Source organism: Asterias rubens, chromosome 3 (assembly GCF_902459465.1).
Source record: "Asterias rubens chromosome 3, eAstRub1.3, whole genome shotgun sequence".
Lineage (NCBI taxonomy): Eukaryota > Metazoa > Echinodermata > Asteroidea > Forcipulatida > Asteriidae > Asterias > Asterias rubens.
This window is the reverse complement of record NC_047064.1, coordinates 13,747,988-13,766,440: the sequence shown is the minus strand read 5'-3', so window position 1 is coordinate 13,766,440 and position 18,453 is coordinate 13,747,988. Positions and strand designations below refer to the sequence as shown.

At 39.3% G+C, this 18,453-nt stretch overlaps 1 protein-coding gene across 3 annotated transcripts in view; it reads left to right on the top strand.

Moving 5' to 3' along the window:
- LOC117287878 (WD repeat-containing protein 7-like) overlaps positions 1-16,867 on the top strand; it is a 39,861-nt gene extending 22,994 nt beyond the window's left edge. For 2 of the 3 annotated variants that reach the window (XM_033768470.1, XM_033768469.1), the window contains exons 18-25: positions 601-817; positions 1,504-1,698; positions 4,207-4,393; positions 5,287-5,557; positions 6,403-6,585; positions 7,427-7,531; positions 11,784-11,819; positions 16,461-16,867. In XM_033768470.1, the coding sequence (XP_033624361.1) occupies positions 601-817; positions 1,504-1,698; positions 4,207-4,393; positions 5,287-5,557; positions 6,403-6,585; positions 7,427-7,531; positions 11,784-11,819; positions 16,461-16,646 (1,380 nt within the window). In that variant the 3' untranslated portion in view covers positions 16,647-16,867. The remainder of the gene's footprint in view (positions 1-600; positions 818-1,503; positions 1,699-4,206; positions 4,394-5,286; positions 5,558-6,402; positions 6,586-7,426; positions 7,532-11,783; positions 11,820-16,460) is intronic. The other variant, XM_033768471.1, reaches the window with a different exon arrangement.
- The last annotated feature ends 1,586 nt before the right edge of the window (positions 16,868-18,453 follow it).

Genomic DNA, 18,453 nt, shown 5'->3' with positions numbered 1-18,453 from the left:
TACACAGTATGAAGATAATGATAGTAGAAAGCTTCCCTAAAAAAAGTTACTTGCTGAGCAGCTCTAGTTTTTGAGAAATGAGTAAAACAAGGTCATGAAAATAATTTTTGTCTCGGTGATCATGTGACGAAAATTATTTTAGCATGTAAAAACGTATTTTCATGACATTGTTTTACTCATTTCTCACAAACAACAGCATCTCAGCGACTCATATTTTAAGGTACGCTTTCTAATATTATCTTCAAATGGTACAAATTTAATGAAAATCTGTGGACATTTTGTTTTTTTGTTACAAGAAGTACCCAAATCATAGATTATTAGTAACAAAGCGTTTTGTTGAACTGCCAGTTTCACGAACCCTAAGAATTATTTGCATGCAATCTTTGAATGTTATAAAACCTTTGAGAAAAGAGAAAGACTCTGCTAGGGTCAAAACGTCAGGCCATTAAATATTTTTTGCATGTATACCATGGGTCCATTTGGTTGGTAATTCGTTTGCAACACCTAATTCTATTTTCTCAAAGTTTTAAAAACTAAACATAAATGTAAAAGTAGATGTCGCTAAGGTTCTAAAACGAAATCCAATCACCGAAATTCCAGGTGCGCGCTGCTGCACAAGCCCTCCTTTTGGCTGAGCTGCGTCGTATTGGAGCAGATGGGCGGGAAGAGGTGATCCACACATGGGCTCATCATCTGCCCAACTACGTAGACTCGTCTCTCAGTCTGCTCGGAAGTCAGAGTCAAGCTAGCTCAATGACTTCGCTCTCGGACTCCGGGAGTAACGACAGCGAAGAACATGAGGAGGAAATACTGTCGGGTAAGGATGAAATTCTTACCAAACTGGTCAGGAAAAAAATGATGGGCTTTAATGACATTTGTAAATAATATGCACATACCACACAATCCATATATGAAGAATATGTCAAAGCTTTATCTTGCACTCAAAACGTACATAGCACATTTATTAGGAGACTTTCTGTGATGACAGGTGGCAGCAGACTTACAGGATAAAGCCATTGTTTTCAGATCAATGCACATGTTCAGAACTACGTAAACAATGGAAATTTACCCGGTAAGAGTTGGAAAGTCTCCCATTATGTTTGTGTCTTTATTGTGCCAGCTGTTGCTAGGTATACCACAATTTTTTTGTTTTTGTTTTTGTTTTTGTCCATTTAGTTTGTTTTTAGTGCCTTACATCATATTAATTTTGATTAGGGAGATTACATAGAATAGTCTTCCTGCCAGACTAGTTATTTAAACTGTTATAAGTCTCTGTTAAAAGCACATTTGTTGAAGCTGGTTATTTGTAATCTGCTTACTTGTAATTGAGCTCAAATTTTTTTCATTGTATATTTCATTGTTCTCTTTATGCTTAGAGTCTTTTGCATTAGGCACTTTACGAAAATTTCTTTAATTCAAATTTGTTGTCAACTGCATAAAATTGAATTAAGATTTCATACATCAATAAAACAAAATAAAGGATTCATATTTCCTTTTTTTCAGGTGATTCACCAACTAAGAAGTGTTCCACCTCCTTTGAATCAAGACGCAAGCAGGCTACGGCGATCGTTATGCTCGGTGTGATCGGGGCAGAGTTTGGTGCAGAGATTCAACCGAGTCGTCTGCAGGGCACACCGACCCATCGTCAGGTGCAACAAGGCTTCGGGATGAGCGACTACTCACTAGCTAGACATACAGGTGAGTTGACAAGTTTCTGCTTAGAAGGATTCAAAACTTTGCATGGTGGAAGTAAAACTAAGAGAGGTTTGCGACAACACTGTGTGAATATCTTCTTTTTTTTGGAGTATCTGGATCTGGATCAATATTCTCAACGCTCTTACTAGAGCAAAACGAGAAGAGTGAGTGTGCGCGGTGCAGTTTTTAGTTACTTCTTAGGTGAGATATGACGGCTCCTTTAAAGATCTTATTGTCCATGATGGCTATGATTTCTGGTGGTAATGTGTTCCAGTCTTTTACTGTTTGGGGGAAGTATGAATATTTGAAACAGTCTTTGTTTGCGGAGAACAGTTGGTAGGCCTTGTTGTGATTGTGTCTGGATTGGCGTGTGACCGGCTGTAAGAACTTTCCTGCCGGGACGGCAGCCTGACCATGGTGGATTTTGTGGAGCATTGAAATTCGTGCCACTTTCTGTCTGCTTTCCAGGGTGTCCCACTGGAGAGATTTTAGCATAGTTGTAACACTGCTTGTGCGGTTGTAGTCTCTGCAGTTGAAGTGGGCTGCTCTTCTCTGTATCATCTCGAGTTTGTCTTTTTGTTCCTGTGTGTAGGGATCCCAAATGATTGTCGCGTACTCCAGAAGTGGGCGAACCAGGGTCTGGTAAGCGATGGACTTGAGATCTTGAGGGCAGCAGTGTAGGTTGCGTCTAATAAAGCCAAGGGCTCTGTTCGCTCTGGCAGAGATTGATTGGATATGGTTCCCCCATTTAAGGTCATTGGTTATCTCAACCCCCAAGTATGAATGAGATGCTGTCTCTTGTAGAGTTGTGCCACCTAGAGTGTAATTGAACTGTTTGGTTGATCTGGCATGTGAGAGGCAGAGCACAAAGCATTTGGAAGTATTAAATCTCATCTGCCACGTGTCCTGCCACTTGGAGAGAGTGTCGAGGTCCAGCTGGAGTTTGGTAGAGTCTGACTGGTCTTTGATGATAGAATACAAGACACAATCATCCGCAAACAGTCGTACGGTGGAGTTGATGTTATCTGGTAAGTCGTTTATGTAGAGTAAAAAGAGTAGAGGGCCCAGCACCGTCCCTTGTGGCACCCCGGATTTGACGTGAGTCCATGCAGAGCACTCACCATTGATGACAACCCGTTGTTTTCTTTGAGTGAGGAAATTGGAGATCCAGTTGAAGGTGTTACTGTTGATTCCATAGCTGTTGATTTTATGAAGGAGACGCTTGTGTGGTACGGTATCAAACGCCTTGGAAAAATCCATTATCACCATGTCGGTTTGGCTTCTGGTGTCCAATGACTTCCCCAAGTCGTGAATCGTCTGAATGAGTTGTGTCTCGCATGAGTGCTGAGCACGAAATCCATGTTGATTTTCAGTTAAGATCTTCTGCTGATCCAGATGCTTCATGATGTTACTATAGAGAATGTGCTCTAGCAGCTTACAGCATACTGAAGTAAGGGATACAGGGCGGTAGTTGCTCGCTGTAGCCTTGTCTCCCTTTTTGAAGATAGGGGAAATGTTGGCTGTAAGCCAGTCTGCCGGGACGATTCCTGTGCGCAAGGATGTGTTGAAGATCACTGTCAATGCCGGAGCCAGTTCCTCTGCAGCCAGTTTCAATATTTTGGAGGAGATCCCATCTGGTCCAGATGCTTTATTTTCATTCAATCCCCTGAGTAGTTTGAGTACACCTTCAGGCTCTATTGAAATAGTCGGCATTGAAGGAAACTTCAGTAGTGGTGGTTCTGAAAAAACTTGGGGTTAGCGTCTCAACGTGTTGATCAGTATGCTCTGCGGCCGATTTCAGGAAATGCTAGAATGTTCCTATCTGGAGTTAGGCAAGTAACTCGTCCTAACTTAAGATTGGTTCAATGGTCTATGGATACGAAACTTAACTCATCCTTAAGTCCTAAAAATAATCCTAAGTTAGGAAGAGTTTGGTGAAATCTACGGCTGATCGTTTTCAAAATGCTAGAATGTTCCTATCTCAAGTTAAGATTGGTTCAATGCATCCTAACGTCTATGGATATGGAACTTAACTCATCCTAAATTCCTAAAATTAATCCTAAGTCAGGAAGAGTTTGGTGAAATCGACGGCTGATCATTTTCAGGGGATGGTTTATGTTGTGTGCATTCTGGTCTCTTGTGTTTACTTTTAACACTCCATTTTCTTAAGTTATAAGATATTAAAATCGGGGATAAAGAATATAAATTTTGGTTTACCCTTTACACCGTTGTGATGTTTTAGCACTGTATATCTGTACTTGCCCAAGTTCTGTAAAAACAAAATCACAAGCATTTTACTCATGCTGCTTTAACCATGTTTTGCCTAGCAAGAATAATCATAATGCCATTCATAGATAGAACACTCACCTTTTGGTGGGCAAGGCTAGTTGTGCTTAGCTACTTTTTTTCTGCTAAAGCAGCTCTATGAAACTAGACCCTGACATGCCTGATGCTGAAATATATGGATCATGGGTTGTTTTTAATTCTCATAATTTCGTTTTGGTTTCACAGCTCAAGCATTGGCTTACCTCTTATTGGAGCCTGCCAAGCCCAAACTGCCTGCTCACACCCCGATCCGTCGAGCAGCTATCGACCTACTAGGTAGGGGGTTCACTGTGTGGGAGCCGTTCGTCGATGTCTCGGCAGTCTTTCTGGGTCTACTGGAGCTATGCAGCAATCCTAATCAGTACGCTGCAATGTAAGTAGACTTGCCTGTCCTTCACATTCAGAGAACAAGATAAGTAGACTTGCTACCTGTCCTTCACAATCAGAGAACAAGATGCTACCTGTCCTTCAGAGTAAGGAAAATGGATAACAGAGACTGCAATGTGTCATCCTCTGATAGGAAAAACAGATATATAAGTAGACTGTTAACCTCTCCTTTTTCATCCAAGAACAAGATAAGTAGACTTGCTACCTGTCATCACTAACAGCACAAGATAATTAGACTTGCTACCTGTCTTTCACAGTTAGGAAAAAAGATGTTAGGCTGTCAACCAGTCCTTTTCAATCTGTGAACAAGATAAATAGACTTGCTACCTGTCCTTCACAATTGGAGATTAAGCTATGTACACTACCTGTCCTCTATCATAGCACAAGATACATAGACTAGCTGCCTGTCCTTCATGGTTAAGAAAATGGACAACATAGACTGGCAATGTGTCATTCTCTGATAGGAAAAGCTATAAGTAGATTCGCTACCTGTCCTCAATCGTAGAACAAGATCAGTAGATTTGCTCCCTGTCCTCAATCAGAAAACAAGATCAGTTGACTTGCTCTGTGTATGTGTGCTTTACAGTTAGCAAAAGGGATAAAAGAGACTGGCAACCTGACATCTCTGTAAAAAAAAAAAAAAATATGAAGTAGATCGGCAAACTGTTTTTCAAAGTCAGGAAAAAAGTTACAGAGATTGCCCACTACCTTTTGGCAACCTGCAAACCTAAAGAACAGGGATAAATGGCTGGCAAGCAATGGGTAAGGATCAGCATGGAAAAAGGATCTATCCCCCTGAACTCTCATGTAAGGGATGCGACTACTATTGAGGAAATCAAATGAACGAAGACGTCTATTATATATTTTTTACCCCTGCAGCATCAGTAGTGGCCTCCCGATAACTCCGGCTGCCGATTCAAGCCGCAGTTCTCACCACTCCCTGTCCCTGATCGCCACTGCCAGGCCGGCAACCTTCATCACCACCATCGCCAAGGAGGTGGCTCGCTACCAGGCGCTGGTGACTAACACCCAGACGCCGGCAGCAATCCTTCAGATGAACCCGTTGAGTAGAGCCAAGGCAGAGGTGCTCCGAATCGTAGAGCTCCTGATTGAGAAGATGCAGAACGACGTCGTGGATCTAATGATTGAGGTAAAGGGGTTGTTCACAAATATCAAAATGTTCAAGAGTGTACAAACTGTATGCGTGGAGGGAGGAGGGGTTGACGCCTGCAATACGCTTTGGTTTTCTGAAACAAATTATATTAAAACATATGTAGCTTCATGCCCCTTTTTTGTCCCTTTTTGGCACCATTAGATAATTTTTTTTTTTTTTACTTCTCGAAAGTCAGATGTTCCGCATCTTGTACGCAGGAAATTACAGCATTGTATATCTGTTTAACACCTTTATGTTCTCAATGTATTTCTTTTAGCATCTGCAAGTGTCTCTATGAGGAATAGTGTGGGGGGAAAAACATTGAAAAGTGTATGACTTTACGCTTGTAAAAAATGTTGATAATTGAGTCGTACCTTGGGATCAGTTTAATATCCCCTGTAAACCAATTACAATAACTGGATCTCTCAAAACAAAAACGGGAATCAGCCTCATTTGCTTTTCAGCTTTGGTGTGGCGTTTCGGGGCTGAGCGGTTGAAGAGCACCGGACAAATGTTTCTGATAGCATTTGTGTCCTTGAGGAAGACACATTACCATAGTTACTTTGTCCTAAGAATGAGACATTAGGAGAACTATGGTAGTTCGGTTAAGAGGTACTGAGTTGGCTGCCCATTGTGTGTGAATGCCATGTTCACTGGAGTTTGTCAGTCATCTGAGATACTCTTTTGGTTTTACCTCTTTCTTAGTAGGATTTGATCTTTGCATGGTGGTAGTATGACTACAAGAGAGGTCTGTGGTAACACTGTGTGAATATCTCTCTTGACTAGTGTCGGTTCTGAAAAGAATTGGTGGTTACCAACTCTTACCTCTTCTCTTTCTTTAGGTAATGGACGTCGTCGTGCATTGTCTGGATCCAGGCCAGCTGAAGAACAAGGGCCTAGTGGAGATCTTCCCCTGTATCTGCAGATTCAACATGCTGAGTTACTGCCATAACACTAAGCGGATTGCTGCAGGCGCTAAGACGGGCCTTATTGCTATCTATGATGCCAAGTCAGGAAAATCACAGGTAAGTCATGGTCTTCATATATAATTCGCCTTGTTTTTTAACATGTGAGGGCGCTCTCAATAGTATTTTTATCACTTCCGGGCTGATTCGTCCTGCACAGTTTTAACAGGTGTTGTGTCATTACTCCCTTAAAGACACAGCCGTCCATTTCACCAAAGTCTTCCTAACTTAGGATTAATCTTAGGACTAAGGACGGGTTCAGTTCCATATCAAAATACAAAGGACGCATTGAACCCATCCTTAATTAGGATGGGTTACTCGTACTAACTTGAGTTAGGATTAATCCTAGCGTTTCGTGAAATCGGCTGCTGGACACTTTTGGTAATTGTCAAAGACCAGTCTTCTCACTTCAACATATGCATACAAAATCAAACCTGTGAAAATTTGAACTCAATTTTCATCGAAGTTGCGAGATAATTATGGAAGAAAAAACACCCTTGCCAGAACAAAGGTGTGTGCTTCCAGATGCTTGATTTCGAGACCTAAAAATCTGATTCTGAGGTCTCGAAATCAAATTTGTGGAAAGTTACTTCTTTCTCAAAAACTACGCAACTTCACAGGGAGCCATTTCTCTCAATGTTTTATACTATCAACAGCTCTCCATTGCTTGTTTAATACCAAGTAAGTTTTTATTCTAAATAAATATTTTGAGTAATTACCAATAGTACTGTCCACTGCCTTTAAAGGTCTTATTGTCTGTGATGGATATGATGTCTGTGGTGGTAATGTGTTTAAGTCTTTAAGAACTATTTTGGGTATGAGTGAATACACCCCAGGAAGTAATACAAATTATGTTGTCCCCTACAACCAGGTAATGTGAATATATTTCTTGTGCATTTAGCATATCTCTGGGCATGGCAGTGCCGTGACTGCTCTAGCTTTCTCACCTGATGGAAAGTACATGGCTTCCTACGCCCACGCTGACACCAAGCTCTGCTTCTGGCAGGTAAATATTTTCTTACTAAAAAAATCATTCATTTGCTCTTGAAGTCACCTTGAGATTTTTTTCTGTATCCTGAAGAAAAAAAGTATCCAAATCCTTTAAATCTCTGATGAGTAGTGTTGGTTCTTTTTTTAGTGAGATATCACCCAAATGACAAGGCCGGATGGCCACTTTAAGGTGGGGGGCTACAGTTTTAATTGATTGGGCTATTGACCCAAATCAACTCTGACATGGACACCTTGCCACCTACTCCTGGGGCTGAAACAGGGTTACCCCCTTCACAGTCCATTAGGATCTAGGTATGGGTATCACCCCACTAGGAGCCTGGTTGGTAGAGCAGTATGCACTACCTTAAAGTTTCTCAAAAGAACCATTGGTTGGGAACCAATATGCCTCTCTTAATATTTATGCATGACATCATAATTTTTACCCAAAATGAGGCTATGGGTGCACGTCCCCCATCACTTGCAGTGGCTGCGCCCTTCGCCTCTCCAAGGTATATAGAGTATGCCTTTTGCCAATCCCTTATACATTTCTGACTATTTAGAAAAGGAGAAACATTCAGATTCAGTTGGCCTCCAAGCTAGGGGGCTAGCTTGGAGATTGGCAACAAAATGATTGCTTGGGTCAGTTTGGCTAGGGTAGCTAAGAAATTGCACAGTAAGAAAAACACCACATGACAAGAATGTTTATAAGAGATGAATTTAGGCTACAATCAAGGTGGTTAATTTTTTTTGTTATAACTCATTTCGCCTTTTAGAGGAACCATAATTTGTGCTATGAAAAAGCGGTTGGAAGATTCATTTGGCTATTTAATCCTTAAAGACACTGGACACCTTTGGTAATTGTCATAGACCAGTCTTCTCACTTGGTGTATCTCAACATATTATGCACAAACAAACCTGTGAAAATTTGAACTCAATTTGCCGTCGAAATTGTGAGATGCTAATGGAAGAAAAAACACTCTTGTCACACGAAGTTGTGTGCTTCCAGATGCTTGATTTTGAGAATTACATCCTGAGGTCTTGAAAACTACTCTGCTGCAGAGGGAGCCGTTTCTCACAATGTTTAATTATACTATCATGACTATCAGCAGCTCTCCATTGAGCGTAAACAAGTACGTTTTTATGCTGACAGTGATTAATTAAGGCTGTATGCCCAGACTGGGGCAGAGGTTGGGGTGAGGATTTTTTTGCAAGGAGATTTTGTCCGGGAACAGAGAAAAGGGAAGACGTGGTATGGATACCTTTGGAGGCATATTTGGTGACAACTACATGTAATTTTCAAAATTATTTAGGGCGTGTTGAAAAACGTTGTCCTTTTTGTCGACCAGCATGTGCCTCATTTTAGGACTAATTTGCACCCGAAGTGTGATTACGAAGTAGTACTCCATGCTTAACAGTTCATCCATCCAAAGGCTGGAGTTTCTGAGGTCTCTGCTTGTGTGGCTGCAACGGGCTACTGGAAAATGATGCTTGTTAAAGGCACTTGCTACAGCTATAGTCCTGGTAGGGTCTGAGAAACTCATCCCAAAATGACAGCACGCTTCAATCTAATACTTTGAGCACCTTGGCCTTACTTTCTTACAGCTGCTTAAAAGCACAACACGTAGCTCAGCACAAAACAACTATGCTTATTTAAAATACCATTCGATTTGTCCTGTCTGTGACTGGCTACTGCTTATTTGAATCAGTAGAAATCTGTTTAGCAACTTTTTCTTGCCTAAGCGGCTTGATCGAAGTGGAGCTTTTTTCCCAGACAGAGTGTGCACAATTTGTGTGGAAGTTTTGCTGGAAATTCAGGCCTGGACTTACACAGTACAACGGAGTACACAGCCTTTTCTGCCCCTTGTCTTTGCCTTGGTTTCCCATAGACTGTAAGATTGTCCATTGGAAGTGCCTTGGTTTCCCATAGACTGTAAGATTGTCCATTGGAAGTGCCTTGGTTTCCCATAGACTGTAAGATTGTCCATTGGAAGTGCCTTGGTTTCCCATAGACTGTAAGATTGTCCATTGGAAGTGCCTTGGTTTCCCATAGACTGTAAGATTGTCCATTGGAAGTGCCCTTGGCAACTTAAAGTGGCCTTGCCCTCTCAAAGATGAAACTCCAGGCCTGTACTTCTTCTATTACTCATGTTAAAAGCTGAAACTTCTTTGCTTAGTAGTAGCAGTGAATTTCATATACAGTGTGTAAGCATGTTATATTGCTTAGCTTTAAGTACTTCGAAAATAGTCTTGCAATCACACAGATAGTTAAGTTGATAATTCTGAACTGTAAAACACCAAATGACACCATGCTTAAAGGCAGTGGACACTATTGGTAATTACTCAAAATACTTATCAGCATAAAACCTTACTTGGTACTGAGTAATGGGGAGCTTTTGATAGTATAAAACATTTTGAGAAAAGGCTCACTCTTAATAAAGAAGTAGTTTTCCACGAATTTGATTTCGAGACCTCAAGTTTAGAATTTGAGGTCTCGAAATCAAGAATCTGAAAGCACACAACTTCGTGTGACAAGGGTGTTTTTTCTTTCAAAGTTATTTTGCAACTCGACGACCAATTGAGCTCATATTTTCTCAGGTTTTTTATTTTATGCATATGTTGAGATACACCAAGTGAGAAGACTGGTCTTTGACAATTACCAATAGTGTCCACTGTCTTTAAGGGCACATTGCCTTGTCGGGCGAGTTGGTCCATGCAAAGCATTTGTAACCGTTGTTTAATACATATGGTTGGAAAGATGTTTTAAAAGTAGAATATAATGATCCACAAAAATGTGTCATGAAAAGTGCGAGGTTTTCCTTTTTCTTTTGCGAACTAACATGGTTGGCCATTTGGTGTAGTCAAACATTTGACTTCACAAATTTGCTTGCCGTTGTTAGTTCACAACCTATGAGGAAAGCCGTGCAATTTCGAGTCATATTTGTGTGGATCATTATCTACTTTTATTCACTTTCTAACCATATGCATTTCATAGCAAACAGTTTCAAATGCTTTTTATAGACCAACTTGCCCGATCCAAGGCAGCATGTCCCTTTAATTGTTGAATTGCCCACAGTGCTATTCACTTTAAAGCTGCTTTTGTGTAGTTTCCATCTTTAACATCTCTAACTTCATTGAAATATATACTAAGCTGTACTAAAACATACACTATGCTAAAGTGAGAAAGATACTAAGCTAAACTAAGAAATACTAAGCTACACTTAAAAAGACACTAAGCGATATAAAGAACCACACTAAACTAACCCACATTAAGAAAGATACTAACCCTATACTATTGACAGATACTAATTTTTACTTAAACAAAAACACAAGAAGCAAAACAATGAAAGATTATTTTTTAAGCTAAACTAAGACTTTAGAAAGATACTCAGCTTTGCTAAGCAAAATAACAGGACAGATGCTAAGCTACACATATACATAGAAATTTAACCTAATTATACTTTGATAAACTAAGCTGATACTTTCCTAGATGTTCTTTCTTTGTAAATGTCCTTTTTACCAAAGATGTCTAAATCCGTCACCCATAACACCTTTGTCAGACGGGTTACACACCTATGTTCTGACACCCTATGATCCAACGCCCCTAGTATATTATGTCCTAACCCTAAGCCTCGCCCTTACCCTTAAAGTCACCTGGAAGTGGTATTTTGTCAAAATAAAGCTTTTGTCACTAAAATATGTGTTTTGACGAGTGGAGTATGACTATACAATTAACTAAGGTTTACAAAAATTAGTTTCCATGTTATTTACAAATTTGATAACAAGCCCAACTCGAGAGGGCGCTGTTCGTGACGTCAATGAAGGCGCGATGAATGGCATACATATTTCCAGGTGACTTTAAATCAAACCTTAAACCTGACCCAAGTGTGTAAATCGTGAGGAGGTTTTTGGAACATAGGATTGTCGGAAATAGGGCTGTTGAACTCTAGAGCAATCACAGCTCAGAGGGGACTTCTATTTGGTATTTATCTTATTGTTCTCATTTCACAGTAGCTTGGGGTCAGTCTAACATTCAGATTCTCAAAAGGACCAAGATGGCTCATACAGTTACAATTTAAAAAATTACTTTTATTTATTACTTTATGAGAATCCTTCGAGCGCAGCATCTCCTCTTACTTGACTTTTCTCTTTTTCTATTTTTTTAGTATAATTTTTTTGCTTAAAAAGTTTGTTCTTCTTCTTTCTCTGCTTAACAACCTTAATTTGATTTGCTTACACCCATCTATTCCCCCATTCCCTAAAATACAAAGACAATAGCAACCCATGTGGCTGGAGTAATGAAGCTGGTAAGTCACTGATTGCCCCCCCCCCCACTCCCCCCACCCCCTGGGTATGTGATGATTGATGGTAAATAAAGACGCTTATATGTTGCCTGCTTTTTGCTCAGCTTTGTTTTTCAGTTTGTGCATGGACAGTGTTAGGGGGCAGGGCCAAAGGCGTGGCAACTCTTGCCTTAAGGCTCAGTAGATTAATTATGTCTGTAATCTCCTATTTCTTCCTTTTGTTACAGGCATGATATTCTTCTGACTTAAGTCTGATTTCCGATTTGTTGGGCCCTAAGAAAAGAAACAGCAAAAATAATATTTAATTTTCTGGAAAGTCTATAAAAGCCAAAACCATTAGGTACATGATGCACTTTTTTTTCTTCAAATGGCTGAAGTTGGGCCTTTTTATATCATGTTTGTTTAGGTGAATTAAGTGTAAAGGTTCGATGGTTTTGTCTGAATAGCGACATTCATTGACTAGAGTCCACACTACCTCCCCAATTTTTATGTGAAATGAGATTTGGAAGTTATTTTTGTTGTTATCTAAGAAACATTTGAATTGTTTGCGAGTCCAAAAACTATTGGCTTACATTTTTCTTATGACTAATTATCCGGCCATTTCTTTAATAACTCCATTTACTGGACAATCTCTTAGAGTAAAGAGTTGCTAAGAAAGTACAGTGACGACAACTGGAAACACTTGAATTGTTTGCGAGTCCAAAAACTATTGGCTTACATTTTTCTTATGATTAATTATCCGGCCATTTCTTTAATAACTCCATTTACTGGACAATCTCTTAGAGTAAAGAGTTGCTAAGAAAGTACAGTGACGACAACTGGAAACACTTGAATTGTTTGCGAGTCCAAAAACTATTGGCTTACATTTTTCTTATGATTAATTATCCGGCCATTTCTTTAATAACTCCATTTACTGGACAATCTCTTAGAGTAAAGAGTTGCTAAGAAAGTACAGTGACGACAACTGGAAACACTTGAATTGTTTGCGAGTCCAAAAACTATTGGCTTACATTTTTCTTATGATTAATTATCCGGCCATTTCTTTAATAACTCCGTTGACAGGACAATCTCTTAGAGTAAAGAGTTGCTAAGAAAGTACAGTGACGACAACTGGAAACACTTGAATTGTTTGCGAGTCCAAAAACTATTGGCTTACATTTTTCTTATGATCAATTATCCGGCCATTTCTTTAATAACTCCGTTGACAGGACGAATTCATAGGTGGATTCCGCTACAGTATCATGCATGTTGTTGCCAGCAAGAGTATCATTTCCACTTTCCCCCATCTCAGTTTTCCTGGATTGACAGACGACGTAGCATTGCTTACACACAATGCAGTACACAGCTTCTTGCATCTTCAGTCCCTGTGTAAAATGTTCAATTCCCTAATCATTGCATGGGCAACAGAGGGCGCTATTTAGCTATTTATTTTGTGTGGACACTGATTTTATGCTTCCCGAACCATCAAATCTCAGCTGGCTTGTCCCTTATAACATGTATAAGGTGCTACATATTATGTAATTGGGTCTCAGAATTCATCACTGCAATAACCTATCTTTCTGGAAGTTTGTTTATTCTCAGCGCCTTGAGTACCTTGTTTGGTAGACACGTGCGCTATATAAGACTTCAACATTATTATTATAATTTGTTTAATCAAACAAAGTGTATTATAGATGTCAGAGCTCGAATTTGGGTGAAAAATTCATAAGACCACAGGACACTTGCAAACTGTCACAGTGCATCATTCCACACGATGTGGATAATATGGAATGGTCTGACAGTTCAAGGGTTGGAGTTTGTGGGGTTTGCCAACCGTATTGTCAGAGAGTAGATAGGAAACCCTGTGTTCAAATGACCCAAAGACATCCCCACTTCCTGCCCCCTTCCCCCTGCTCCCGCTTCCTATCATCCTGTTCCCATGCGGCCCTGCCATTCTGATCATCAGGGCCCAATTTCATTGAGCTTCTTAGCACCAAAATTTGCTAAGCATGAAATTGCTTTCTTGATAAAAACAGGATTACCAACCAAAATTCCACGTGATTTTCTGGATAAGCAAACAACCGCTGAATACCAGAACATGCAACAAATTTAAATTTGGTTGGTAATCCTGTTTTTATCAAGGAAGAAATTTCATGCTAAGCTATTTTTGTGCTTAGCAGCTCTATGAAATTGGGCCCAGATGTTTGAAGAAACCTTTCTGTCATTAATGTCATCAGTCAAACATACTACTTAATGCTTAATCAACACTAGAGGGGTGGGGGTCGTTTCCTTTATCCGCCCCCCTGTATTCGTCTTGGTGCCCTCACAACAGTCCCACTCATGTGGTTTATAGGACATGTAGGTTGAGATCTAGGTTTGGTATTTTTAAACCACTTCAATGACTATGAATCTAAAATCCATTGTAAAGCCCTTGCTGCCGAGAAAGAATAACTTTTAAAGGAACCTGTTGCCTTGGATCAGACGAGTTGGTCTAGAAAAACCTTTTGTAACCGTTTGTTATAAAATGCATATGGTTAGAAAGATGTTGTAAAAGTAGAATACAATTATCTACACAAATATGCCTCCAAATTGCGTGGTTTTCCTTTTACCTCGTCGACTAACACGGTCGGCCATTTATGGGAGTTAAATTTTTGACTCCCATAAATGGTCGACCGTGCTTTTTTGCCAACATAAAAGGAAAACCGTGAAATTCCGAGGCATGTTTGTGTGGATCATTATATTTTACTTTTAAGTTATCTTTCTAACCATATGCATTTTGTAACAAATGGTTTCAAGCACTTTTCAAAGACCAACTCGACCGATCCAAGGCAACGTGTTCCTTTAAATTGTTTTTCCCTGTTCTCTATCAACAACATTATTATTATCTAACTTATTTCTCCAAGCCACTATCAAATCATCCCTTATACGAACCCTTGTGTACAAACCCTTATTTTATTTTAGTTTTCTCCAATGTTTAGAGTTAGATTAGTGTAATGTAATTTTGATGTTAATTGCCTTTACTACGATGCTGTAGTGCGATTGAACTGCAATACTAACAGAATACTTGCCTTGCTTAGCATTATTAACTCTCTCTTCAGTCTTTTACAATTATCCTTCCTCACTCTAACCAAATTTAACACTCTAATTCAACACCCAAACTGTTGAACTCTGATTATGTTGGTATGCCAAATATAGCATTCTGTTTACTAGTGCAGTCCTCAGTCCAAAACCATACAGTTACTCAAAGCGGACGCATGCCAAAATTCCCCACTAACCTGTGAAGTACACTTGACGTAAGCGCAGATTTCCCTGCTACCCAAGCCCAGATTATTTGCTTATGGTAAGCAGAGACATGAAATTGGGCCCTGATCTGTTTACTAGTGTAGTCCTCAGTCCAACAACACCACTCAGTAAACTCAACACCCAAACTTCTGGACTCTGATTATGATGGTATGCTGGATCCAATGTAAAGCATTATCCATGTAAACAGTCCTCAGTCCAACACCACTCTGTAACGCAGCACTCAAACTGTTACACTCTGGTTATTGTGGTATGCCTGATATGTTGTAAGCATCCAACAGAATCAATGCTACTGTTTGAACCCAATACAATGTAAAGGGGACAACTATAGAAGAAGAAATTCTGGGGTCTAAATCTTTATGGGGGAAATAGTGGAGAGAATACAATATTTAAAGTCTTTAGAGGGTACTTTGAGTTCTTTGAGGAATGAGGAATCTGTGATTCGTACTGCCCTATATAAATATTTGTGTTATTATGTAATAGTAGAACTATACATTTCTGCCATTCTTCAAAGGATTGCGGTATTTTGTTTAGCTTATTTGTTTTGTTTAGCTTTCTAGATTTTGTTGTAGTACGTATAGATTAGTGTGGTGATTTGAAAGGGAATATAAATGTTAGTCTGTTTTCCTTAGTGCACGCGTCATTTGAGTTAACAGGTAGTTTTAGCTTTTTTCATTTATAAAAATAGTTATAAGTCTTACATGTATATTATATAGCTGTAGATTTCTGAGGTAAAATTTGTTTGGTTTCTTTTTGTTTGGAAAATTGAAATGACAGAAAACTCAGTTTCACCTTGATTAGATGAAAATGTAATTTGTGCTTACTTTGCATGATATTAGAATGTCTGTTTCATTAATCTCCTTAAATAATACTCTTACAAGAAACTTAAAAGAATCTTAAGAGAATCCTATAAGAATCCTATAAGAATGCTATAAGAATCTTATAAGAATCTTGTAAGAATCTTCCAAAATCCTCAGAGCATTCTTATAAGATTCTTATTAATATTATCTTATTATGAAGACGAGCAGAGTATACTGTTCGAAACGTCGAGACCAAACCGGCTCGAAACCAAACCGGCTCTTTTCAGAGCCACCACTCCTTCAAAAGAGTTTTTACCCATAGTTGTACCCGCAAGTATACTATTAATATTTATATTTATAGTTGTTCTTATTAAGTATTAATACTATTCAAAACAATTTGATATTAATTGGTTGATTAAAATACCCAGGTTTGCTGACCCAAAGGTCAAATTCAAATTACAGGTAGTTTTCCCAAGCACTACCAATTAAAAGGCTACACCACATTGGCAGTAAACTGAAATCTCTATTAATCCTCTTAAAAATGTAAACCTTCAAATTTTCGCAGACTGGAAGCTCAATGTTTGGAGGTATGATCAGCTCGTCAACAAAATGCGTCAAAGCGATCAAGACGAAATCCTTTGACTCGTCGCCCACCATGAACCAACTGCGACAGGTCAGCTTGTCCTGGCCCCAGCCCAGGGCCATAATCCTAAGATACGCCGATGGAACGCTGGATAAATTTCACCTGTGAGTAGGAACTTGTTCGCAACCATCTAGTCAACACAAGTCAGGCAAAACTCACCCTGACCAATTTTTGGTGGCACACTCGACATTTAAGGCACAGCAGCCGATTTCACTTTAACATGTTCACTTCAATGTGTACCAACGTCTTTTGGTACGGAACTGAACTCGTCCTAAGTCCCAAGATTAATCCTAGGTTAGGGAGAGTTTTGTGAAATCGACAGCTGGACACCTTTGGTAATTACTCAAAATGATTGTTAGCATAAAAACTTACATGGTAACAAGCAATGGAGAACTGTTGATTGTATAAAACTCCCTCTGAAGTAACCATTTACCCCTTGGTGGATAGAAGCAATTATGGTTAAGAGTCTTGCTCAGAGTCACAAGTGTCACGACTGGGATTCGAACCCACACTCTGCTGAACGGGATCACCAGAGCTTGAGTTCAGTGCTCTTATCCGTTGGTGGGTTTGCTACCAATGGGACAAGGTGGTTCCGTTCTCTGGCAAATAATAGAGAGGTTTCGCAAGCGTGCAGATACAGATATGATAACTGTATCCGTTCGCGTGTTGGATTTTGTTTCGCAAACTATAATAGGTATAGGGCACTTGCATTCATCATGAGTGTTTTTCCTGACAAGCATGACCTAAAGTGACCCCGTATTTTATACACTGCATTTTCTCATCATTTTGCTTGCAAATGACTAACAATTTTCTATTTTCATCAAGCACGATACCAGTGAAAGCAACTCTGTGGGAAATGTTTTTGAGACAAAAAGACAACTAAAAGTTCACAAAATAGTATCCGTTTTTCTACTACACGTATGAGCTCCTGTATCCGTTGCTATGGTGTGTGCAAAATATGATAGTGATGGTTACGCGTCACAAGAACACACAAAGTGTCAACGCATGGGTATCTGTTTTGTGTTTCGTTAGACTTTAGAAACCTCTTTATTCAGACTTGTTGAATTATTGTACCCCTATTTCCTGTCATATCTCCCCCAGAGTATTATTTATTACATTCCATATTTGCTATATTATGAAAACATTATACTGATCAACTTTGTATGGTCTGCATATATTGACCAAAGGTGTTGTGTTCATGTGATATTGTAGTCTTGATTGGTAACTTTTGTTAACCTAGTCACCTTGCCAGTCACAGATATCCCAACACTGATTGTTGGATGGCAGATATCTAAAGTACACAAATATCTGTCATGAGTCAAATTCACTTGTATCTCTTGTTGTTTTCTACTTCTTACAATCTGAACCAAAAGAGGTATCAACCTGTGCTTTTAACAGCATTAAAGACAGTGGACACTATTGGAAATTTACAAAGACCAGCCTTGTCACTTGGTGTGTCTCAACATATGCATAAAGTAACACTAGGTGGCAGCAGACTTGCCAGGTAAATGCGTTGTTCTCGGTAATGTGCGCATGCTCAGAACTTTGTAAGCAGGTCTGCTGCCACCTTGTGTTCCAAAGTCTCCCAGTGATCAAATCATTTGATGTATCAAATAAATTATTTTGTATGTCAATCAGTAAGACGCTAATTTACAATTAGCTCATTTTGCATTTCTTTTTTCATATTATTCAAAACTATTACGATTTTTTGTTTTCAGTAGCTACTGTTGTGAACGTCAGATAGAAGTAGAACAGTATCGTTAATACAGTACTAACTCACAATTTGCATAACAATGTTTAAATGTTTGCCTAATAACAACCTAAGGAGAACAAAGGCAAAATACGAAAACGTGAGTACTGGCTGTAATCCTTGTATATTGTATGTACATAAAGAGTTATATTATTATAAATATCT